Source organism: Cygnus olor, chromosome 2, assembly GCF_009769625.2.
Source record: "Cygnus olor isolate bCygOlo1 chromosome 2, bCygOlo1.pri.v2, whole genome shotgun sequence".
NCBI lineage: Eukaryota > Metazoa > Chordata > Aves > Anseriformes > Anatidae > Cygnus > Cygnus olor.
In genome coordinates this window covers 65,023,594-65,048,283 of record NC_049170.1, presented here as the reverse complement: position 1 = coordinate 65,048,283, position 24,690 = coordinate 65,023,594, and the positions used below count along the sequence as shown (strand labels likewise).

Sequence of the window (24,690 nt, the reverse complement as noted above, 5' to 3'; positions counted from 1 at the left end):
ATAAAACTATTTCCCACTGATGTTTCTTCATCAGAGCTTAAAAGTAACAGCATACTGCAGAGAGCTGTAACAAAGTCTGTGCATTTATATCATGAAATACAGACATTCTCACTTACAGAAACTAGTAACTGAGTCTTTATTGGAGAGTGGCTGACTTTGTTAAGATAACTGGTTTCTGGTATAAATAGTCCCCGTAAAGAGGGCTTAGTGATTATTTCTAATCTCCTGGAAGATTGTACAAGTGAACAAAATGAGGTTAATCACCAAGGTAAATTGCCAATGAAGTAATCCACCTTTTGTTAAATATTAATTACATTTTATTTTTGTCCATCACAGAATTTATGGGTTTCTCATGAATCAAGGATTAATTCAGAGGGTTTTTATTTATGCTCTGCTGTGAATGGATCCCTTCTCAGTAGAGAGTGAGTGAATTTATTCTGTATCAGCTTTCTGCTTGAAAAAAAAATCCTTCGTAAAAGAACTGGCAATCTTTGTCAGAGAAATCCAGGCAGAGTGAAACATTTCATTGTCCAAGCTGTAAGTTCCTAATGAGTTCTGCATCTAGATGCTTGTGATTTTTTTCACTTGATCCAGCAGTAGCATAGCAGTTTACGCGTTTAAATGTGCAAGACTTGTTTGGTAGGAAGATTTGTATTAAAGGAAAGCAGCATGTTCCATAGTTTTAGTATAACATCTGTTATTATCATTCAATGCTGCTCTTAGCCCAGCATGCCCTTCCTCTAAATATCTTATTAATTAAACTGGCTTAGTAGGAAAATAATTAATACTTTAAGTCCTGTACCTACTTTGAAAGGATTTGGATACTGAAAAAATTGTTTTCATCTGAGTTTCAAACTGGAGTGGTTTGATTTGTTTTAGGGGGGTTGTTTTTCTTTCCATTTTTTTTTTTTTGGCCATTCTGGAACAGAAACAGATTACAACTAAAAAGGAATACCTGAAAAAAACTATATATTTGTAGTCTTCCAAAAATACAGATAGACTATTAGATAGGCTGCACAAAACTCTGTTTTTGAGAAGTCTTGCCCTATATTTGAATATGTTGCTTAGTAGTTGTTTGGGTGAAGGTATTCCTCTGCTTCTGCAGAATATCCAGCTAGCCCTGGTTAGTACTCTGCCCCCAGAAGTATTAACGTGTTTCTTACCACTACTTTCATAACGTGGCATGTCTGCCTAACCATGAACTCAGTAGTAACGCTGCTGCTACCGTTTATAGCTGGCTGTTGACCAGGCAGGAGGGTGGGATGGGGAACCTGGGTGGTTGCCAGTATCTGTGTAAAATGGGTAGACAGTCAAATCCTCAGTGGTTGACTTGTGTGACTTGATCTGCACACCCCATGGGGTCAGCACATTTTGTTGGCCATTCTCTCTTATTTGTGTATGGTATATGAAAGGCCAACATGTCACCTGGAAATCCATCTACTTGTGCACAGCATATCGTTATATGCCTGCAACCATGTGCTTGGATTAATATGTAAAATGTGGATATGTAACATAGCTATTTCTGGTAAAGTTCAGAAACAGCAGAATTTGCCTGTGCCTTTGTTTAGGGAAGAGTGCTGCTGCCTATGAGCAGAAACTGCTATTTTGCTGCTGGTTCACCCAACCGTATTTCCCACTGAACAGCAGAGGCTATGTGCTGTGCTCTGTTTACACTCATGGAAAATTACTGTTTCTCAGAATTATTGGAAAAGGTGTTCAGTAAGGCCAAATTACTCTTTTAAGTTGGGATTTTAATGATATGTTCCATGGAAGAAAGCTTACGAGTTAGCAGTAGTTTGTTTTGGCTTTTTTGGAGAGAGCAAGGGAAGCTATTCTTAAAGAGGAAGGGGAAGAAGCTTTAAATGCCATACCAACACAAGACCACTTGTGGGGAAAAGGCAGATGAGGGACCAGTCTACAAAGTGACTGTGCAGTCTGATGATTGGGGTGTTTATTTTTCAAAAGCATATTAGAAATCTAAGTTTCTTTGAAAGGCTATGAGGTGCCTAAAGCACTTCTTAAAATGGGGCTAAGGCACTTCGCAAAATGCCATGTCTCTTAAGCTCCAAAGGCTGTTACATTAAGAGCCTCAGAAATAAAACTATACCATGTTGCTGGGGGTATGAGGTCTTGTAGTGCCATTAATTCTGAGCTGAAGCTCAGAGCGTATGTTCAGGGGAGAGCAGGGGTTTTATTAGCTACTGATGGTATCTACTGGCTTTCTTAGATCTGAAGAATACATGTTCAAAGCTGATTTTAGAAATGGAGAAACAAATTTATCCTATAGAAAATAATGCTTTTAAAATCAGAGCTGCCGTGTACATGCTAAGCTATCTGTATCTAACAGCAAATAAATTGCAATGAGCGCAGTGTGTCAGTGTAAGCACAGTTATTCATGAAGTATATTGTGACCCTCCGGGAAGAGTGAACAGCCAGCAGTGCCAGAAAAGATTGCATCCTCATGTTTTCAGGGACAGAGTGTTTCAGGGCCCCTTTTTCTTTAAATCTGCCTTGGTTAGACTGGAGATGCGAAGTCCCAGTTCACTTGTGCCTGTGTGCATCTGCACTGTGTCTGATAGGGGAGCATATGGCAGAAGCAATTCACCCTTGACAGTGCCTGTTTTTTGGCAAGCACAGGCTTGTTTCTTGCAGAGCGCACGCAGTCCTGCACATCGCTTCTTGTGCCCCTTGCTTGTTGTCTTTCAATAATTTGCCTGAATGCATGCCCTTTGTGGTATTTTGGTTAATTGGACATTGTTTTAATTACTACTGAACTGAACAAACATGAAATTTCTGTCATTTTGCTGCCCTGGCAACCACAGTCTCCAGGCAACAAATATAGGACTCAGGTTGTTCAGAGCTGATGTTAAATTACACTGGCTGACATGGATTACCCCTCATTGTACCTCTTTTGGGCAAAACACCCCTTCAGGGAAGATAAGACTCCACTAAACAGCTTTTTTTTTTGCACTGTCCCAAATGCCTAACTCTGCTCTTACTGGAGTTAGTGGCAAACCAGCCTTGTCTTTGGGGAAGTGGAGGTGCTGGTCCTCTTCCATGGCCTGGGGACAATCCACAGCCATGTATTTCATTGGCCATGATCTTCCACATTGCCTTCTTTCTTGCCTTCCTCTCACCAGCTTCTACATTATTTTTTTTCTCTTTCTTTGCTGTCTCTAATTCTCCATTTCTTGCTTGGGTCATGTATCCAAATTAAGCAACAGGAATGCAGACATTCCCTCAAATAGGTCACTATATAGTTATTCCTATCAAAATCAGCCATGTAACAAGAGCAAACAAATTCTTGGATTGCCAGTACCTTTTAAGACAATTTGTCACTGATGGTAAGAGGAGAAAATCATTTTTAAACACTTTAAAAGGAATAAAGCCTTTTAAAATTATCATTTTCCTTCTTTTCTATTAATATTCACCTATCTCCTTTGCTTACAGCTTTGGAAAGAAAGATATCAATGAGGCAAAGCAGAGAGGAGCTTATAAAACGAGGAGTGCTGAAGGAAATTTTTGATAAAGGTAAGTGCTCTTCTTTTTGCAACATTAAATTGACATCCCGTATTGTTTTATGGCCACATCTTACATTGTTGTAACATTAGGAACTGGGAATACCATACAGAATAGCAAGACTGTACAGAGTAAGGTCTCTAAAACATCTCTTGATTTTACACCCTCTCAATTGGATAGATGTGGTAGTTATCTAGCAAATAAAATTGAAAGCTAATCAAAAATGTAAAGCAGTAGAAATATAAGTCTCAGCAGTGTGCAATAGTAACTTGCTGCAGAACAGCAAGGCATCCAGAGCACAGGGAGATGAAATGGGTCTGTGCCTGCATTTATTATCATTGTCTGGTTGAGTCACCGTGGGATTAACAGTTGTGGAAAAAAAGAAATGTTTTAAAGGCTTGGGATACTGTGATGAGCACATTCCCTTGATGAGAACATTCCCTTGAAACAGCTCAAATGTCAAAATAATAATGATTCCCTTTTCAGGATAATTAATTTGTTGTGTCAGTAATGTACTTTTTATGCAAAACACCATTATTTTACACTGGTAATGCAACACACATTTGACATCTATTGCGTATGTGTCAATCTTTAACTGCAACTTTTATTTGTTTTGCTGCTTCTCTTGTCAATAACTAAGGCAGTGAATTCAGCAAATTATGTAAAGGTATGGCAAAATTGCCTTTTAATTTCAATAGAACTTAGGCATGTGCTTTGATATCTCATTAATTCAAAGTCTAAAATTCTTCAGCAGTACCAGTACAAAACCTGGATAAGTCTGTAGAAGCTAAACATTTTCAGAGATTTTATAGGTACAGTCTATCTCATTAGGTTTGGTCTGCTTAAATCTGCTATATGCTATTTTAGTCTAGCTTATTGGGAAAGAAGAGATTATTTAAAAATTTACTAACCCAAACAAAAGCAATGTGCTGCTTGTGATTACATTCTACAGTGTTTATCCATTGCATATTTTAGATACTTCTTATCCTTTGGATCTAATACTGCCTGTGCTCTTAACTGTGGTGTCTTGGGAGTCATTCTATATGCAACTGCAGAGTAGAAACAACAACTGGCAAAAGGTTTTCCCTTCTCAGTGTCTCAGGTTTTCCACATTTTGGACTGTGACTTGGACCATATACTCAACCATGAAGCAGACATCCCTGTGGCCAGTGAGGCACAGTTGAGTCTGTCACTCCATGTGGGTCACAGCCCAGGGGAAGCCAGGAAGTAGCTCCCAATTCAGCACCCTGGGGAGCTTGTAAGTCAGCCTCTGTTTATCCCTACACAAACCTAAAGCATCCCCATGAAAAATCTCTCCTGTGCAGCATGACCCTGCCTTCTACCTTGAAACTCAGGGAAATTCTCCCTGCTTTGCTCCAAGAGGCTGCAGCTTTCTCCCTTCAAGTAATGCTGTAGTCTGTAATCTTCAATATTGCCTGGTAAAGTAGATGTTAAGCTGTCTGAAGGTCCTCATCAAAAAAACAGAACAAAAAAAAACCACTCCTCCTTGTAGTCATTTTTCACCTTTTCATAGCAGAAAGAGCTTGTAATAAACTTGGGCTTCTTCTTCCTGTTTCCAGTACAAGGAGTACAGACATTGAACTTTTTTTATTTTTCAGATGCAAATAAATGGGAAGCTATCACCCAGCATGGCTAGATTTGTAATCCAGTATCTCCACATTATTTCCTGCTAGTTGTAAACACAGGAAGCAAAGAAAAATTGGAGCCCTTCCTTGAAAGAAGCAGGGCAGAGATAAAAGTGGTTACACACGAGTATAGTAGCATTGATCTTGTGTGATGTAAGGATATGAGTATGACAAAATTTGTAGAGGAAAAGTAATCCAAGAGTATTCATATCACAAGGCTTTATTTGATGGTAGCATCTTCTGTGCCAAGAGGCATCTTGTACAGACAATAGTTGGAGTCATAATGTTAAATCTCTTAGTCTCCCATTCCTAAGACTCAGGCCCATGAGTGGGTAATTTTGCCTTTTTCTTTCTTAAAATAATCTGAACATATAACAGGAAATATAATATGGATAGACTGAGCTAAGAACAGAAATTCTGGAGCTGCAGTGCACTTAGTATTGTTTTATCACCTATGTTGAAGAAGAACAGAATTAGCCAGTTTGCCTGTTATTTAAAATGACACTCTGACCTGTTTGCTTCAGGATTTGCTGGCTTTTCAGATGACTTTGTGTTGTCCAGCAGGTGACAGTTAGCAGAGCGCAGTAAGTCACAGTGTTCACATATGGGAGAATCACTGCAGTCCAGCCGCTATATTTGGGAAACAAGAAATGCTTTTATCATTTCAGTGACCCCCATACTTAAACTGTTCAAGTGAAACCACTCCAGACTGAACTGCAAAAAGCTCACTTCTTGGCAAGGGCCAGAATCATGAATGAATAAGTTTCTGCTATTTCAAGGGTTGTGTGACTTGCATCTTCTGAAAATGTGGGCAAAGATTGCATTTTTTTTTCAAATACTGTGTACTTTTAGAAAAACAGTATGTTGAAGAAATGTCTGGTCAGATGCCTGCTGTTCTAATAGTTTGCAGGCAGGCAGAGCCAAGAGCTCGAACACATAGATGAACAGCTTTGATTCTCATATGAAGCTATAACCATCACTAAAGCATCTGTCTTCAGAGATGCCCAGTGTGCTATGGGCAAAGAATTAAAAGCTACATGTAATATTTTGATACATCTTCATTCATGTGAACATAGACAAGGTTTCCTGTAGTAAGAAATTTCTGAACAGGAGCATAGTAATTGCTTGCTTCAGAGATGATGATGCAGTGGTTCCTCAAAGGAAGCATGTGCAGTCTTCATCTTTTGTACGTTTCTATTTTTGTACTGTCTATCTAATCAAAATGAGGGTTTAAAAACCAAAATTTCAGGTTACCTAAACCCTGACAGGGCTTGAAAATGTTTTTTGAGTGATAAACCTCAAACAAGAGCACTCGATTTTCCATCACTTAGCCCAAGGGGGCCACAGCAGAGAAGGGCATGGACATGCCTTGCCCTTCCTAGCCTTCTCCATTGAGAATATTTGCCTGGACATTCTTACTTGAGAGAAGGCCAGTACCAAAGAGAACCCAAAATGGAAAATAACAGAAGATTTAGAATTCTCCTTATCATTTTGGCTCAGCCATTTGTCTATGGAAGGAGCACATGAGCTTTACATTCATCAAACAGATAGGAAGTTCCCTATTGCAAGGCATTCAGAGTCAAAAGACACAGTGAGAACGTAGGCAGAGCTCCAAAGAAAAGAAACAACAAAAGGATCAGTCCGTACCAGCTATCATGATGCACTTTGGGCTGCAAGTAATTTTCAAAAAATACCCAGAAGTGGAAATGGCAGATGAGTTCATGAGTACAAATTGTGCTTAAGGTCCACATCTTTTGAATGTATTATCTATGTATTTCTGGGCCCTCACCCTGTGCTGTTATTTTCACATGCAAGGCTGAACCAAAACATCTGGGTTAGAGCCCTGTGCATCAGAGAAATTCCTCTGAGGTTCTGCTTGTTCCATCACTTCGAGTGTACAGAGCATCCTGGTTAACACAGCAGCAGCCTTCTTGTGCTCCTTTTGCTGCAGAGTTCACATTACTGACTTTGGTCCAATCCAGGTCATGCTGACTAGCACACTGCCTGCAGTATCAAAGCTCATGCATTTAGGGAAAGTTGTTCTCCACTTAGTAACAGCAGGCTCTCAGAAAATGCAGCAAAGGAATTAGCAAGTTTGAGAACAAAAGATTACATATGTTATCACTGTGCAAAATTAAACTCATAGCCAGTTCCTGAAGGCTAATCAGTTCATCCATATATATGTCATAACTGCGTTACTAAGATTGTTTCCATTTGTATGTCAGCTAACCGAAATAGCTTTTAGTACTTTAAAAATAGCAATTAATTTGCCTTTTATGTCTGGTTGTCAAGCATGCCTCTGATCCAGGATTAATTCACACTAAGAGATTCTTCACTCTACAGATGATGATTTTCATCACCTTCTTTGATCTGTTTACTGTGTTTTAGCAGTTCCTGATGTAGTTCTTCTTTAAGCAAGATCAGATTTAGTGTATATATTTCAGTCATGATTCTGTGTCATGTCTGATGATTTCAGTCAAATCCGAGGATGAATTTTAGAGCCTAAATGAAGATTAGAAATTTTCAGAGGGAAGATTAAAATAGGTTATGTTGTCAATAAGGACAGCTGTCACGTTGCTATTATGACAAAAAGTAAAAGTCAAAATTTTCTCTCGCTTTGCTTTTTTGCAATAGTAAACCTTCAACAGATGATTTGAATGCTATCTTCTTAAGCCATGCTGAATATACCTTGATAAATGCAAAGTGCATTTAAGATAGTAAGATTTCAAGGTGCTCAGCATGTTACAATTGGCATCTCCATTAAAAATGTGTAGATATCCCTAAAAAAAATAATAAATTGCTGGTTTTATCATACATACTCATTGTCTGGTCACAGTAATGGTCAAATTTAGTCCTGTACCAAATTAGTGAATATTGCTGGACACAGTCACTGTCTTTCATTCAAGAAGCAGTTATTCTGCCTGAGCAGTAATTATGATCTTTCATGAAACCATGTCTCTGACACAACAGCAGCCTCTATCCCAAACACATATAAAGGAATGTGTTTACAAAAGGGAGGCAGAGCAAGTAGTGGGATACATGTCATTTCCACCCAAACAGTTAAGTCAAAAAACATTCAGCTTAAATACTGGCTGAACTGTTGGTTGATCCTTGCTGTCTAGGGAAATAAAATGGTTTGTATTGAATGACTGCAGCAGTTAGAAAGAGGCTATGCTGTGAACACTTGGCTGAAACCTTCAGTTTTGATTAATGTTGCCACCTTTTGCCAGCTCAGTTAATTGCTCTGAAAGCTGCAGGTCAGGTTTCAGTCTACTGTGATGTGGCAATGTATCGTAATAGCTCTCTAGTTCTTAATAAATAAATAAATAAATAAATAAATAAAATTAAGAAAGTCAAGACCTTGGTATTTCTAACAATACCAAACTAAGGAAGAGACCATCTTCACATGTTGTACAGAAGCTTTACAAGACAGAAAAAAAAATAAAAAATTAATTATTTATCATCTATTGTACTTTCAGACATGCTAATTGCTGTGTCCTGACACCTAAGTGCAACTTTGTTTTTCTGTCTTTTCTGTATTGTTTTCCAAAGTGTTTTGCACATCTTAGCCCTGTGAGGGGAAAGTGTGTGCTCATTTGAGTGCTATACATTTATGCATGGTACATTGAGCAGTAATGTGGCTAATCACAGTTGCCCAAAAATCAAGAACCAGATCCTGAAATCCTGAGTTTGACTTAAAAAATAACTTGAAAGCATAGGAAAACTAGGCTCTCTTTATTTGCGTGCTGTTTTTTTGTTTGTTTGTTTGTTTTTTGTTTGTTTGTTTGCCTTACAGGTCACATTCTGGATTTATTTTCAGGCTTCCACTCGTAACCATAAGAGCTGAACACTTTATAAAGTTGTAATTGAGATACCTGTGCAGTCATTGCCTCCAGGTACCAGAGTGCTGTGCATAACAAGTTCTGAGATAAAAATCATGCAGGTTGAACCGTGAAGAATGATCTGATCCCTCCCTTCTGTTCTATATTATTTCTAATGTGAAGTGGTGTTTGATAGAAAAGAAACGAATAATTGCTGTTACAGAATTTTTTGCCCATATGGAGAAGTTATTAATAATGACTTTAAAAACAGACTTTCTAAATGGAATCCGCTATATCCCAATATCAAGACCTTTCACCAGGCAACTATAAAAATTGTTCTCTCCCTTACTTATAGTCTTGATCATGCTGGGAGACTATAATAGTTTTATTGGTATATAAAATAGTGACATACTTCTGTGATTCCGCTTGTGTTACTTATAGTACTAAAAATGCTGTAAGGGAAGGGAGTAATGCTCATTATTATTATTATTAAAATATTATAAATTACGTATTGTATTCTTATTTTTTTAAAAGCTTGATAGCTTCAGTTCCAGTCCATTCTCTTTTCTGACTTTACAGTTTTAACAGAGACAGGGAAAATAAATTCTGTGGCCCTATCAGATGGAGGATGACCATGCAGCTTAGACCATGGATCACAATGAGAAGCCTAGGGATAAGCAAAGGATCAACACAGTTATTTGGCAGATCTTTCCCAAGTCTTAATAACCCTGTAAGACAAATGAAATGCTGTCATCAGACTTCTATGAAACTGTTGTGGACAGAACATCGTTCAGACATCTCCAAAAATTGCTCAGCACAAGTTGTATTTTTGAGACAAAAACCATATTGTTTTGATCATTATCCTGTGTCTCCTATGTACGTACAATGACTTAGTTCAGGTTCTTCATTCTCAAGCAAGCTATTGGAGAAAGCAGATTTCGCTTCAAATTCTTTCTGTATCTCATTTGTGTCTTCTGTTGTCATTGTGCTTTCCTCCGAATATGAACAGATGGGGAACTTTCCATACCAAATGACGAAGGAGCTTTGGAGAATGGGCAGCCTCTGGGCTCTGGACCAGTGCTGAGCTCCAGCCAAGTATCGCTTCCAGCCCTAGCAGAACTGGAGTCAGGTTCTGCACCTGGGGAACCCTGCTCATACGAGGTGCTCCCAACCACAGAGATCATGGATGGGACAGGTAACATCTTGTTTTCAGTATGACATAGCTACTTTAAGCAGTTTGAAATGGGTTTTTGACCTCTTACCTTGGTGGGTAGCCCTGAGAAACTATTGTTAAAGACCAAGTTCTTCTGGTGGAGAAGGAGCATACAGATTATCACTGGGTGCTCCATGAGAAATTTTGACTGTCTCAGCATAGCAGTACTTCTGCTATGTACTCTACTTCTACACAAGTAACCTCTTGCATGTCAGGCAAAGTCCTTGCACTTTTGTGAACATTTAAGAGTAGATTTCTAACTGTCATGCTACTTCTCAGCTGTGCCAATGAGCTCTAGAGGGCTGATAACATTTTTAAACCCTGGGGTATGTCATTTCCTTTACCTGCTGCATGGTGTTGGGTGACATTCACATCACACATCTTCCAGTAGTTAACTCAGCCAGCTGCACAATCCTAGGTGAGGCTCTCTACGCTTCTTCCCCAGCCCATAAAGAGGGACAGCAATACTGTACATCTAGGTTAACTCCTCTTCCTGCATTACTTAATGTTGAAGTTGTGGATGAAGGTCAAGTGAGGAAAAGTGACTAGTAGAAGCATTCTTCCGTGATCATGCACAGGTGTGCGGCCTCTTTGGAATGGAATAGCCCCCAAGAGGTGCTTTTACAGTTATAGGATAAATTCGAAGACTGCCTGCTAACATATCTGGTCCTGAGCAAGCTGTGGTGACAGACCATCTGAGATGTGACATTTTAAGCTCTTGATATGTGCTCAAGATGTGGGAATATGTCCCAGCTCGGCATAAGGGAGCTGACTTCTGTCAGAGGTAATGGGAAATTCAGCTGTTGTCTAGATGTGTGTTACTCTTTCTCTCTTTTTCTCTTTCTCTATTTCTTTCTGTGTTAATATGATGTTTGAGTGAAATCTATTAGTCAGTCCTAATCCGCATTCCTGCACTGCTTTTCTTGTCTTACAATGTCTGTATCCACTGCTGCTTTGCTCATAACGTTGTTGCGTCTATGATGTGGTTGTGTCCTCCAGTGTCTGAAGAGAGCCCCACATCCAATGAATCCGGCGTCCTCCTGTCCCAAGATCCTGCAGCCATGCCAGTCCTGCTACTTCCCCCAAAAAAATCTGCTGCTTTCCCTGGAGACCATGAGGACACCCCAGTGAAACAGTTGTCCCACCTCAAACAGCCCCCTGCCCTGCCTCCTAAACCTATTGCCAGGATTGCCAGCCACTTAACTGGTAAGTAGGTGTTCCTAGACCCTCAGCACCACCGCACCCCTTATAGGAAAAACTTGCCCTTATAGCAAAGTCTTCAATGTCCTTCCATAAACCTGTTTGCACATGTTGTTGTGTGTACTAGCAATGTGTGTGTGTTGTACCTAGGGCAGGGATCGCAAAGCATTTTCAGACTATACCATCATCAAGGTTGCTTCAGGACTCTTCCCTTCTCCTCCCTGTTTACCTAGTGCTACCATGACATTCCTGACAAACCCTCCTCACTCTTTTTTATCAAGATGTACCATCACCACAAAAATGGCAGGATGTATTTTGATGGGAAAGGAAATAACAGTAAAATACAAGGATATCTTTAAATACTTTTAATGAGAAAAGGGGCAGGGCAGAGGGTAGGGTAGGTAGAAGGGAGAGGGAGAATTTTTCTTTTGTCTTGTTGCTTCTACCCTCAACTGACATCTGGGCAGGTCACCCCAGACACATTCCCTGTATCTTTCAATATGTTTCTCTTTTGTCAAGCCCCTTGATCCTTACACAGGCCGTTCTATCACCTGCCTTCTTACCATTTTGCTTCCCTACTCACACGACCTGCCCACCTGTTCCCCTTTCCACCCCAGCTCTAACTGTTCCCCTCCTACTGATGAGTCCTGCTGATGACAGGCAGCTCCAGTTCCCACTGACTAGGATTTTGGTATTCTACAGATTATGCTGCTGTTTCTCTCTCTCTGCATGCCAGCTAGAAACAAGTCAGATTCCTTTTTTGTGTCCCAGATGTTTTACAAGTGTCCAGGCTCTCTGGGATTCAGAGCATTAGATGCCTGTGGAAGGAGGATTGGTGGATCTTACCTGACCAGTCTCCTCTCTCCAGTCTGTCATTTAGGCCACTGAAGCAGAGGATTATTGCACTTATACAGACCAAAAAGGGCTTCCTAAGTCCTTACCTACATCCTTTGAACAGTCTGCTCATAATTGCAGGTGCTTCCCAGGAGGTAGCACCTTGAAATCCCACGCTCAAGACGAGGTATGGTGCATCTCTGTACTGAGGCAGCTCCTGGTCTCTCACTGGGTTGTTCTTCTGGTGTTAATGCTGCTCCAACCTTTTCAGGACTAATGTGAGAAATGCTTAGTCTACATTAATACATTCTAGGTACTTTTTTTTTTTTCCTGTCAGTTAATGCTTGTTTAATTTAGGTTAAGAAATATATCAGGAAAGAGCTCATTAGGGAAGAACGTGTTCTGGTTTTCTTTAATATCTCTATGTAGTCTCTTTATGTTTCTGTTTGGGTTGCTACACATTTTCTTTTGTATAGTTTTGTTCATTATATGTGGAATCTCTTTACTTTCTTGCCTACCAAAATCTGCACGTAAGGACTATTTTTTTGCCTTATACTACAAAACAAATTGGCAGTTCTGCAACCTGGAAAGCCATGCAGCAGAATTGCTGGCTTCAGGTGAGGACAACACCAGCTTCCTGTATCTCCCATAACACTCTGTTCCAATTACAAGAAGCTGCTCAGAAATGAGGCCAACATGAAGAAATTAAAAAGAAAATTAAAAATAATAATGAAAAAAGGAATAGTGTAGGAAAAACCTCTGGCACTAAGTATCCATCATACATAAGGCTTCCCTCTGCATGGGATAGCAGAAGAATTACAGGATGGGTGCTTCTGATAGTTGTTGGTTTTTTTTCAGCTGGTAATTTTGTGTGAAGTAGTACCATTCTCAAGATATCAGCATAAATTAATTGCTTGATGGTAACAACTTTTCCAATGAAAGTGAAACAAAGCTGTGTCTTCTCTTAGTTCATGATAACTTTTAGTGGTCTCTCATCCAGTTCTAAATGATCTCTTGTACGCACATATACACAGACTCTTATACATGAATATGCAGAGCCCTCAGGGGAAAGGAGCAGAGACTCAGATTTGGTCATAGGACCCCAATTTAATTGACAGCTAGCCCTGCTAGAACTGAAAGCCTGATTTATATGTATTTTATAAATAAGAGCACTGAGTTTATTCTTAAGGGTCCATTTACTTGGGTGGTCTAAGGAGATATACATGTTGTTCAATGCCTTGTGTTCTTCACTGGTAATTATATTAGCCATGTATAGTCTTTGAAAATGAGCAATCAATCCTAATGAAGCACCCTCATCAGTGAGAAGCAGAATTAATGCTATTCTTTTACTAATTATTCCAGACATCCTCAGCTTGTGTGTGAGAAAACAAGTAAAATCTGAATTCTGGCATTCAAGGTGAAATCTTTTCTCATTGCATACCCATTTTTCTATTAAATATTTTGTGAGAGAGTTGAAGGACAAATTAAGACATACCAAGCATGACTAGTGAGAAGTTACAGTGGTTAATGGTCTGGTAGCTCTGTTCAAGAAGACTGCAAGAGGAAATGTGATGTTGTGACGGTACGTATCTGAGTTGGAAGATGCAGAACTGCCTCTTAACTTCAGTCTTAAGATAGTTACATATATGTATGTGTATATGTAAAGAAAAATATGCTTTATACAAATATAAATGAGAATATAGTATTATAAAATCAAATCACTATAGGCATAGTCAGCATAAAATTAAAAAAAAAAAAGGAGAAATATATTAAACACACAACATGAGGGAAGAAAAGCTTCCTGTGAGTCCAACCACATTCTTGCTGAGAACTTGTCCCAAAGTTCTGAAGGTATGAAGGTATGAAAAAGGTATGAAGATATGAAGTTCTTCAGGTAAAGGTATGAAGATTGACTTAGAGGATTTGCCAAAGATTGTAATACAGGGTTTAGGAAAAGGAGAGGAAACAATCCTCACCTCTAGAAGCATTTGTGAACCATCTCAGATGTCTCTGTGCCTGTGCCAAGACAAAGATTGGCCTTTCGCTTGATAAGAAATGCATATAAAAGTGCAGGCCTAAAATAAACAAGCAAGAGCACATTTAATTTTGTGGAGGATGAAAATGAAATACCAGTTTTAAAAGTGATAGGAAGAGAGAATTGCCTGTAGCAAATATAAATCGGACAGCCTTGGCATGCCTCTTCTCTAGCTCAGGTACTGTGGGGATGGGACAGCAGAGGAATGGGGGCAGAGCCAAGAGCAGACAGCAGAGGAGAAACTGGGAGTGATGCCGCCACCACTGCAGAAGTGTGCTTGGTACTTTGCTTCATGCCATCACCCAATGCTCTTGGTGACGCTGCATCCACAGGGAATGTCCCTATCACAGTACTGGGTGTGGAAATACCAACACAGCCTCTCTCTACTTTTTCCTCCATTGGAGTGAAGCAGTATGCCTCTCTTAATCAGTGATTCCTTCATAGCACAAGACAGCCAACCCTAGCAGAAAAATATGATTCTTAAATGTTTCGATACCACTGTTCCACTGCTCTGCATTTCCTGTTGGCCAGTTACCTCCTGGTGAGCCTTCCAAATATGATCATTATTATATATGATCATAACCTTCATGGGTAGAATTTCTTTCATCATTTTAATTCCCCAATATCGACATGCAGTACTCAGGCATTTAGAACAACACTTGCAACCCCCCTTATTTGGTTAAAAATTGAGGAGGAAGTGAAATCATCACCTGGAACAAAATGTAACTGGACTGTCAGGATTAAGTCCCGACATTACCATAAAATCTTTAATGGCCAAAAGCGACAAGAATACTGGTCATATATGATTTGATAGACAGCATACCCCAGTGGTATGAAGCTCATTTTGGTCCTGATTCATGAAGTGGTTACTTTTAATCAGCACAGATGATGTTTTCTGAAATTAATCAGTTTCTGTTGAAAGAACTGAATTACCAGTTACCCATAAAGTCCCCTAAAACTTCAGAGAACAAATTATGTGCCACCAAGCAGAAGTCTCAGCAACACCTGAGAGTGTCTGAGTCTAAAATTAGTCTAATTTTATGCAAGGGTGTAGTGTGGCCCCTAGGGATACACTACTAGGACGTATCTGGCCACTCAGCTGTTGTATTTAAGCTTTGAAAAACCTTTTCCATTCTCTTGCTTTCTTCAGTCAACATTTTAAGGAGAGGCATGGCACACTTTTATTTCTGTGCCTTCTATTTATGTCTCTGTAGAATAAGAACTAATTCATAATTAGAGGCAAACATTTAACAGGATAGGAAACCCTGCAAATCCCCAAAGCTTCTGATAATGTGGACATGCCAAGAATGAGGTTTGAGAGTATGGTTGCTTGGTGCCCTGATGCAACAACACAGCTGATTGTTAGTTACAGTGTTATGAAAGTATTTACTACTACAAAATTTTCAGCAAATATTCTGTGCAGTATTTTATAATCTGACAGTCACATATCTTAGAAGGCTTCTCTGTAGATGAGCCCATGAAATTATCTGAAAGCTTTCTGTTCTGCGACATTATCTCCTGCTGTCTGCTCTGGCAGGCTATATTTCTGAAGACAGGTTACATTCATGAGGGGGCAATGGAGAATTCTCTTTTCACTGTGTGCTTGAAGGAGAGACAGCAGAGCAAAAGTGGGTTTCCTTCCCCAGCACATCCAGGTTCTCACAGGAAACTGGGCCCTGATGGAGTTGCTCTCTCCACACTTCATCTGCCTGCTCTTACCTGGAGGGTAGTACCTAGCACATATAGGCAGCAGGAAATCTTTTCATCTTTGAAACCCTTTCTAAGGCTCTGCAGGGAATTCATACAAACCTATACAGAGCTATAATTTTCAACCTTAAGGATGAGCATGCTCAGTTTATTTATGTTCTCTGAATGCAACAAACTACAACAGTTGGTGAGGGCTTTGACCAAATGGGTCTTGAAAATGTCAAAAGACTGCACGACCTGTCTGGGCAAACCTATTGCACTGTTTGGTTCTTCTCATTTGGGCATAACACTTTATAATTCAGTCTTGAATCTCTCAGTTCAATTTTTACCCATTGACTCTCCTCTTCCCACCATGTACCACTGTGAAGAGTTGATAACCTCCTTCTAGGTACTGGCGTGTTGCTGTTATGTCCCTCCCCAAGCTATCTTTTGTCCAGAATGAATAAACCCCAGTCCCTCAGCCAATCATAGGAACATAAAATGGTTTGGGTTGGAAGGGACCTTAAAGATCATCAAGTTCCACCCCCTCTGCCATGGGTAGGGACAGTCCCCACTAGATCAGGTTACCCAAAGCCCCATCCAGCCTGACCTTGAACACTTCCAGGGTTGAAGCATCCACAGCTTCTCTGGGCAACCTGTGTCAGTGCCTCATCACCCTCTGAGTAAATAATTTATTCCCAATATCTAATCTAAATCTACTTTCTTTTAGAATAAAGCCATTTCCCCTTGTCCTATCACTGTATTCCCTGACAGAGTCCCTCCCCAGCTTTCCTGTAGGCCCCCTTTAGGTACGGGAAGGCTGCTATGAGATTTCCCCAGAGCCTTCTCTTCTGCAGGCTGACCAACCCCAACTCTCTCACTATTTACATCGTGACAGCCTTCTGCTGAATTCTTCTCAGTTTTTTTGTCTTACCTGTACTGGGAGGCCCAAAACTTGATACAGTAATCTAGATATAGTCTAAGGAGTGCTGAATAGAAGAGGGATAATCCCTTGATCTCCTGGCAGTGCTTCATGCAATCTAGGAGTCTATTGGCCTTTCTTGGCCTGCTGGCTACTGCTTGGCATTACAAGGAGTAAAGAAACAGCTTTCCTCACACTGGCAGGTTTGCAAACATAGCCAGCTCTGCCACAAGCCCAGGATTCCTAGGTGTGCCCTCTTCCTCCAAAAGTAATTCCCAGGTGTGCTGGGGCAGAATCTGATTCTAATGGGCTTATCTAGCATCCCTGATGGAGCAATATTTGCCACCATACATCCATAACATTCTAGTATCCTATATGTAACGTGTATCTGCAATGTGTTCTGACCAATTCTCTAGCTATGTTCAGTGCCTGGGAAGACACTGAACCTGGTGTACCTGGTGTATAGCCCCAGTATAACACAAACACTCCAGGAGTGCCGTCCAGGGCAGATCTTCTGCACAGGGACTAAAAGCACATTTATCTCCCTAAAACCCAAAAGGAAATGCAGCAACAATATGTATTAGCAAAATGATCTATAAGGAAGAGATAAGGGCTGACTTGCTTGTCATAGGTCTGATGTGCAGCAAATATTGTGGCTTGTACAAATATATTTTAAGTAATTTAGTGTCATCAGCAGTTGGAAATCTAACATCTCTTTCATCAATTCTGGCACAGTTATTACTTAACTATGCACAGTTCTCAGTGGTCACAACCCTGCTGGGAACCAACATCTTGCAAAGATTGTTCATTATTCTCTTGAGCATGAAGAGTCTAAGCCAGAAGAGATTAATCAGACTTGCACACCTGGCTTCACACAGTTTGCTTCTCTTCTGTCACATTAGTGCTTTGTGTAACAATTTAGGACTCTAGTAATGTTCCACTGAGAAGACGCTTACAACAGATTCCTTGGTCATATTTCCCCTGTCCAGTTTCTTATTCATCTACAAAGGTCCATGTCTGATAGATATTCCACGCTGGAGACAATAAGCATTTCCACCTCTGGTTCATACATCACAAATATTGTGAAATAATAAAAAAAAAAAGGAAAAAGAAAAGAAAGGACTGTAAGATGCAGTCTCTCTTAGGCACAGGGGACAAGTTGTCCTCTCCTTTACTCAAGATGATAGTAGCATAATTTCCAACAGCATGCCTGGAACCCATGGATTTGGGCAAAGTCCCATTTCTTCAGAACACTTATTGATCTGACCACTCAATTTAACTTGTAGTACAAAGCCTGTTATCTCCCCCATGGATTTGGGCAAAGTCCCATTTCTTCAGAACACTTGTTGATCTGACCACTTGTTGTGGTTTAGCCCGGCTGGCTGTCAAACACCACACAGCCGTTCGCTCACCCTCCCCCCTCCCTCTCCGGGATGGGGGAGAGAAACGGGAAAGTGAAGTCTGTGAGTTGAGATAAAGACAGTTTATTAAGACAGGGAAAAGAATAACAACAATAATAATAATAATAATAGTATTAATAGTAATAATGTGTACGAAATAAGTGATGCACAATGCAATTGCTCACCACCCATTGACCGATGCCCAGCCTATCCCCGAGCAGCCGGCCCCCCCCCTCCACCCCGGCTAGCCACCCCTATATATTGTTCAGCATGACGTCAGATGGTATGGAATACCCCTTTGGCCAGTTTGGGTCAGCTGTCCTGGGTCTGTCCCCTCCCAGCTCCTGCTGCATCCCTAGCCTGCTCGCTAGCAGGACAGAGAGAGGCTGAAAAGTCCTTGCGTTGGTGTAAGCACTGCTCTACAACAATTAAAACATCAGCATGTTATCAGCGCTCTTCTCATTCTAATCCAAAACATAGCACCCTGCCAGCTACTAGGAGGAAAATTAACTCTGTCCTAACTGAAACCAGGACACCACTCAATTTAACTTGTAGTACAAAGCCTGTTATCTCCATTACTGATGATGGCAAGGATATACTGATATGTTTCTGAGTGAATGGATCGAACTTTCCTCCTATTGCAGTCATTCTCCTTTTTAGCAATTTTTTTTAACAGACATGTAGAATTCTCCTGAAGATAAAGAACAGACCAGTAGATTTAATGCTTCTGGTTCATTTTCAAAACTGTATTTAGACATTAGGGCCATATTCAGACAGTTTCCAGAACTTGTGTGAAACACAGTCAGTCTGAATTAAGCCTTACATTAAAAATAATGGAGAAGATTTTTGACAGGAGTGAAACATGTTAATATGGAAGATTTCTTTAAATTTAAGTGGAAATTAAGGGTCTATACCTTGAGTAGAAAACAGAGTATGCTTTTATCCAGAACACAAAGAGAAAATATACACAGCTAACTTGTATGTAAGAAAAACGCAGTAACTTGGAGACGTGCCTGTGCTTTAATAGAAAATCTTGGAAGTCTTTTTTTTTTTTCTCCAGTACAGAAGGCAATCTGCTTTAGAGGATAGGGCAGTGCCCTATAGATTGGCAATCCTCTGAGTTAGATTTCAGCCTTGGTGGAGCCATTGGAATAATTTTTGCCTTCAAGAGAGCCAACATACTAGGCAGATATGATATTGCATGGAAAATGGAAAAACTTGGGTTCTCCTCTTTGTAACTCTCACATTCTACATTGAGGGAAGACCACTTTCTCTCCATGCCTCTCTCGTCTTTGCACACCCTTTGCCTCTCCCATCTCTTGAAGAAAGGGAAGATTCACTGTCTATGTGGTTTTTCTATTGTAGCACAACACCAGTATCAAATGTATACTGTGGATGGAACAAAGCTCTGACTGAAAAAGCTAGCACAAAAAAAAGTCTGATACTAATCCTGAGCTTGGCCCCATGCACAGTCTTTTTCCACCTTACTGTCCGTAATCATTTTCAAGAAGTGCTAGTGCTTTTAAGTCGTAGTATCATGCACCTCATGCACTCTGGCTAGTAGATATGGATCCTAGTACAAGCAGTACCCAGAATAGGCCAGAAGAGAAGAAGAGATAAAGGGGGCAAGGAGAAGGATAGTTAATGTTAAAACTAACCATCTGGAAAAGGACTTTACAAATCGGATATTGCTCAGGAGAGTGATGACATTTGAAACTAGAGAACATCTTACTGCCAAGCTTTCACAGGTCATAAGAAGATTCTGACCCTTCAATTCCTTTACCATGTGTCCTGGTTTCAGTTAGGACAGAGTTAATTTTCCTCCTAGTAGCTGGTAGGGTGCTATGTTTTGGATTAGGATGAGAAGAGCGCCGATAACATGCTGATGTTTTAATTGTTGCAGAGCAGTGCTTACACCAAGGCAAGGACTTTTCAGCTTCTCGCTCTGTCCTGCCAGCGAGCAGGCTAGGGGTGCAGCAGGAGCTGGGAGGGGACAGACCCAGGACAGCTGACCCAAACTGGCCAAAGGGGTATTCCATACCATCTGATGTCATGCTGAACAATATACAGGAGTGGCTAGCCGGGATGGGGGGGCCGGCTGGGGCCAGCGGGGATAGGCTGGGCATCGGTCAGCGGGTGGTGAGCAATTGCATTGTGCATCACTTGTTTCGTACACATTATTATTATTAATACTATTATCATTATTATTATTATTGTTATTATTATTTTCCTGTCTTAATAAACTGTCTTTATCTCAACTTGCAGGCTTCACTTTCCCGTTTCTCTCCCCCATCCCAGAGAGGGAGGGGGGAGGGTGAGCGAACGGCTGTGTGGTGTTTAGCTGCCAGCCGGGCTAAACCACAACACCATGTTACAGCAAGTGTGAACTGAAGCAAAAAGAGGCCAAAGAGTGTGCATATCATTGCAGAGCCAAAAGTCTGGGGTGGGATTACAGGCTAGAAAGGGATTGGACTTCCTCCTAAACACGTTCACAGTGGCAGCTCACAGTATATATATATATATATCTTCTCATTCTCTTTGCTCTTGGCATGCACTGTGACCATTGCCTACGCCCATCTTGGGATCTCTAAGCCCTCGCATTACCTCTTCTTCCTTCTGAAAACATTTCACAGTGCATCTCCAAAAGTCTGCATCCTGCAGTTGAGTCCTGGCAGAGAGGTTTGTGTACAGACCTCTCATTGATTTCCCATGGAAGTCAGGGGAGTCTTTGCCTGGCAGGTCAACTATGTGATTCAAGGAACATGCCTAGAGATAAAAAGGTTAAGATTTAGTTCACGAGTCCCTAGAAAAGTGCCTGCCAAGTCTTCTGTAAAAGAATACATTAATCTTAACTCTTTTCTACCCTTTTTACCATTTTCTCCTCATGTACCCTTCATTTTTCCAGACCACTCTTCTTTAGTATTCAAACTCTATTTAATTTCTTTCTTGCCCTGTAATGTAATTTTTAACACAAGATGTTTTGCACATTATAAAGCTGTAAGGAATGTGACTTGTAGTAATTGCACTGCAGCAGATGAGAATGGTCAGGAATGCCTGAGCTTTTGCTCCGGCAGTGATGGTGATGAGTCATCCTATAACTTCAGACACCAAATTGCTCCCCCTGTTTACATGCCTGTTGAGCAGGAGAGGTTGTGCTTACCTCAAAGGGCTGTTTTGGAGGATTAGGGCATTAAAGCATTGAAGTGTGCCACAAGCCTTGTTAAGTATTACTTAATGTGTTAAGGGATGTGCACAGCCCTGGGATGTTTTTTTGAGACTCTGAAGTGCTGCAAAACAACAGTTCTTTTTCTGAACACCGTGCTGAGTGCAAGTTATGCAGCATCATCTGTCACATCAGGGAAGGGGTGCACACTTCTGTGTTGACTTTCAACCTCAGTACCTGCTCACCTAGTCAGGTACTCTGACCTCCATCTCACTGCCATGAAAATTAACACCAGGGCCTCTCTTTCTTCTGTTCTAGATCCTGGCGCTCCTGTGAAACTGCCTTGTATGCCAGTTAAACTGTCACCTCCACTACCTCCAAAGAAAGTCATGATTTGCATGCCTTTAGGGGGGCCAGACCTCTCTCTCTCATCCTATTCCACACAGAAGAGCTCCCAGCAGCCTTTGAGTCATCACACTGTGCTGCCATCCCAGTTAGCAGCTCACCAGCACCAGCTCCAGTACAGCAGCCACAGCCAGCACCTGCCTTCTGGGTCCAGCACATTGCCCATTCACCCTTCAGGGTGCCGGATGATAGAGGAACTGAACAAAACACTAGCCATGACCATGCAAAGGCTAGAAAGGTAATGGATCAACTTTTAAAACTGCATATTTATGTGCACTGTTTCCTCCTAGCCTCAGTGTCAATATCACCACCTATGTTTACAGTACTTGAATCAGGCCTCTTCTCTGGGGATCTAACACCTTCAGGGCAGTCATTGCTGGAGAAACAGACAGAGAAAGAAGTTTTCCAGGTTTGTTTGACAAGTCTGTGGCAGAAGGGTGAAAAAGATCAAATTTCCTGAACCCAGTTGTTCTGTTCATGGAACTAGATAATACTGCAAGTGGAAAAGAGGTTAATATGACATGTCTGGTTTGCAATGTATACTGCATTGTATAACTGCAGAGCTCCCGTTACATGGAGGATTGCTAAAAAAAGAAAAGGAAGTGTAAGATTCAGACAAAGAGCAATAAAAACAAGTGTGCCACTCAATCAGGGCATCTGATTAGTATTATGAATTAGCTCAAAGAAACCTATGAGGGCTTCCTACAAGTCACTTATAGGGGTTTTAGTATACTATTTAATTTATTTCAATTAATTTAAATTAAATGATATGTCTCATCTTAAAATAAGTATTTAACCCATTCCACAGCAGCTCCTTTCTTACCCATTTGCATCTGGAGGAAGGTTGTACATTTAATCAGAAGTGCTTTACCCACCTTGGGGCTGTTTTTTATTACTGTCACTTGTGAGCATCTCTGGATGCTGCTTCAAAGAGTCTGAATAAGTGAAGCATGTTGTATAAATGCAAGCTGTCCTCATAGATTGTGAGATCAGCAAGCTTTGGAAAGTTTATTTCAACCTCTAGACAAAAATTGAGCAAGTCCCAGAATAGAGAAGGTAGTCCAAAAATGACATTCAGCTTAGTACCAAGGGCAGTTTTTGTTCTAAGAGCATCAGATCGTCCTTATGTTAGACAGAAAGCTAAAATGTTTGGTGTAGCAGACAAAATGCCTAATGACTTGACCCAATACCTCTTTGCAATAACGTTACCTTCATTGTATTGCACAGTTAAAAAGAGTTCTATTAGGGATGGCAGATTCTCTTTGCTGCCACTAAAAATAGTCAGGGGAACAGAGGCTGTCCCCCACTGTCAGTTTATTTCAGTACCAGGATAGCAAGATTTCTGTGGCTATATGAAAGGAGCTAAGGTTTCTGCAGCCTGGGGGAATTCTCTGCTGGGGGAAAACTGTTAGGACTACCAGGGAAGTTTTTATTCCAATCAGTGAAAGGGCTGTAGCAGTAGGATTGAAAAGAGCATTCACAATCCCCACTGTGTTTCCTGTGCCCAGTGACTACCCATTTACCTCTCCTATTGTCAGCAGGGCTGGTCAGATACATCTGCATCACCCCAAAGCTTGGTGCACTGAGCACAAAGGATAGCTGGTGCCTCCCAAAGGCTCCTTTGAGGGCAACAACACTCATGTAATACCCAGCACAGGTCAGATGTTAACCTTACAGTCTGGCTCACACTGCATGCAAAAGGCACTTTGTTGTCCTGAGCCCAGTGAGATCTCTCAGAGTATGACTTCACTATGTCATCTGTTGCCCCACAGCAATGAGTGCTCCAATTTCTAGGTGTCCGTCAAGTTTACCTCTACAAGCATGTTTAACTGATTTAAAGGTGATGTTGTTTCAACTATTAATTTGAAGCTGAAGCTGTGCTGCTTGTTGAAAACTGAATAAGCAAAGATTAATTTCCTAATATGATACAATTACGTCACATTGCAGAATAGAGTGAGAAAAGGTTGTGACACTGATATTTCACATTTAAAATGAAAATGAATCCTAGTTCATGATATGGCAGACAGTTGATTTTTTGTAGTCTTTTTTTAGTTGATTTCAATCATGAAATAAAATATTGAGTACTTCAGTTATTCTCCTTGTCAAAGCAAATCAATAAAGTTTGTATTCATAAGAGATAACAGGTAATGACTGTTTCCTCTTCTACAGCAATTATTATTTTCCTAGTATTTACAGGTAAAAGGGTTTGTGGAGCTGACACTTGCTTTTAAATTCTTAATCAGAAGATTAAGCTTGTACAAAAGTCTTGTACACTATTAAGCCTTGATTCAGCTATCAAGGCATCAGTTTGTTTAACGTATATACTAAAGAGCTCTTAAGTGGACATATCTCACTCTGGGTTGGAACTGAACCTGTGACAAAGTGGTGAAAAATCGTGGTATCCAAAAGACAGTTTGTGAGACCATTTCCGCTGGGACATACAGTTCAGCTTCAGACAGTAGATTTATGAAATAAAATGCATTAAACATTCCTGCCAGTGTCTTGTAAATCTTATAAAATGTATTTGAGTCAGAAAACATTTATCTTCCATAAAACTTGTCAAGAGAATTACTTCTTGTTTAAACTTTAGTATTGCCTAAGGATAGAAACATTTAATATTTATAGCACTGCCTTCTTTCTGTCTGTCTCTCACATGTCTGTGTAGTATAAATATATATACAGTTGTTTGAAGTTATTTCTGATTTTTGTTTTAACTAATAAGTACAGAACAGTGTCCTGTGGGTCTGAAAACATGCTGATAAAAATGTACCTATGTATTCCAAAATCAAAGAGACTGGGATGACAGATGAGAAGCATGTGTTTTTTTTCCCACTAGATTTTACAGG

At 40.4% G+C, this 24,690-nt stretch overlaps 1 protein-coding gene and 1 long non-coding RNA gene across 12 annotated transcripts in view; one reads left to right on the top strand and one right to left on the bottom strand.

The window, feature by feature from the left end:
* The window catches only part of PHACTR1 (phosphatase and actin regulator 1), a 376,918-nt gene that overhangs the window by 292,157 nt on the left and 60,071 nt on the right, over positions 1-24,690 (top strand). For 10 of the 11 annotated variants that reach the window (XM_040546889.1, XM_040546892.1, XM_040546891.1 and 7 more), the window contains 4 exons: positions 3,451-3,531; positions 9,996-10,181; positions 11,199-11,405; positions 21,758-22,082. In XM_040546889.1, coding sequence (XP_040402823.1) covers positions 3,451-3,531; positions 9,996-10,181; positions 11,199-11,405; positions 21,758-22,082 — 799 coding nt within the window. The remainder of the gene's footprint in view (positions 1-3,450; positions 3,532-9,995; positions 10,182-11,198; positions 11,406-21,757; positions 22,083-24,690) is intronic. The other variant, XM_040546897.1, reaches the window with a different exon arrangement.
* LOC121064810 lies at positions 18,817-23,592 on the bottom strand. Its single transcript, XR_005816702.1, has 3 exons — positions 23,368-23,592; positions 20,881-21,042; positions 18,817-18,967 (listed from the first exon to the last, which is right to left on the bottom strand). It is a non-coding gene; the product is annotated as an uncharacterized LOC121064810 (long non-coding RNA).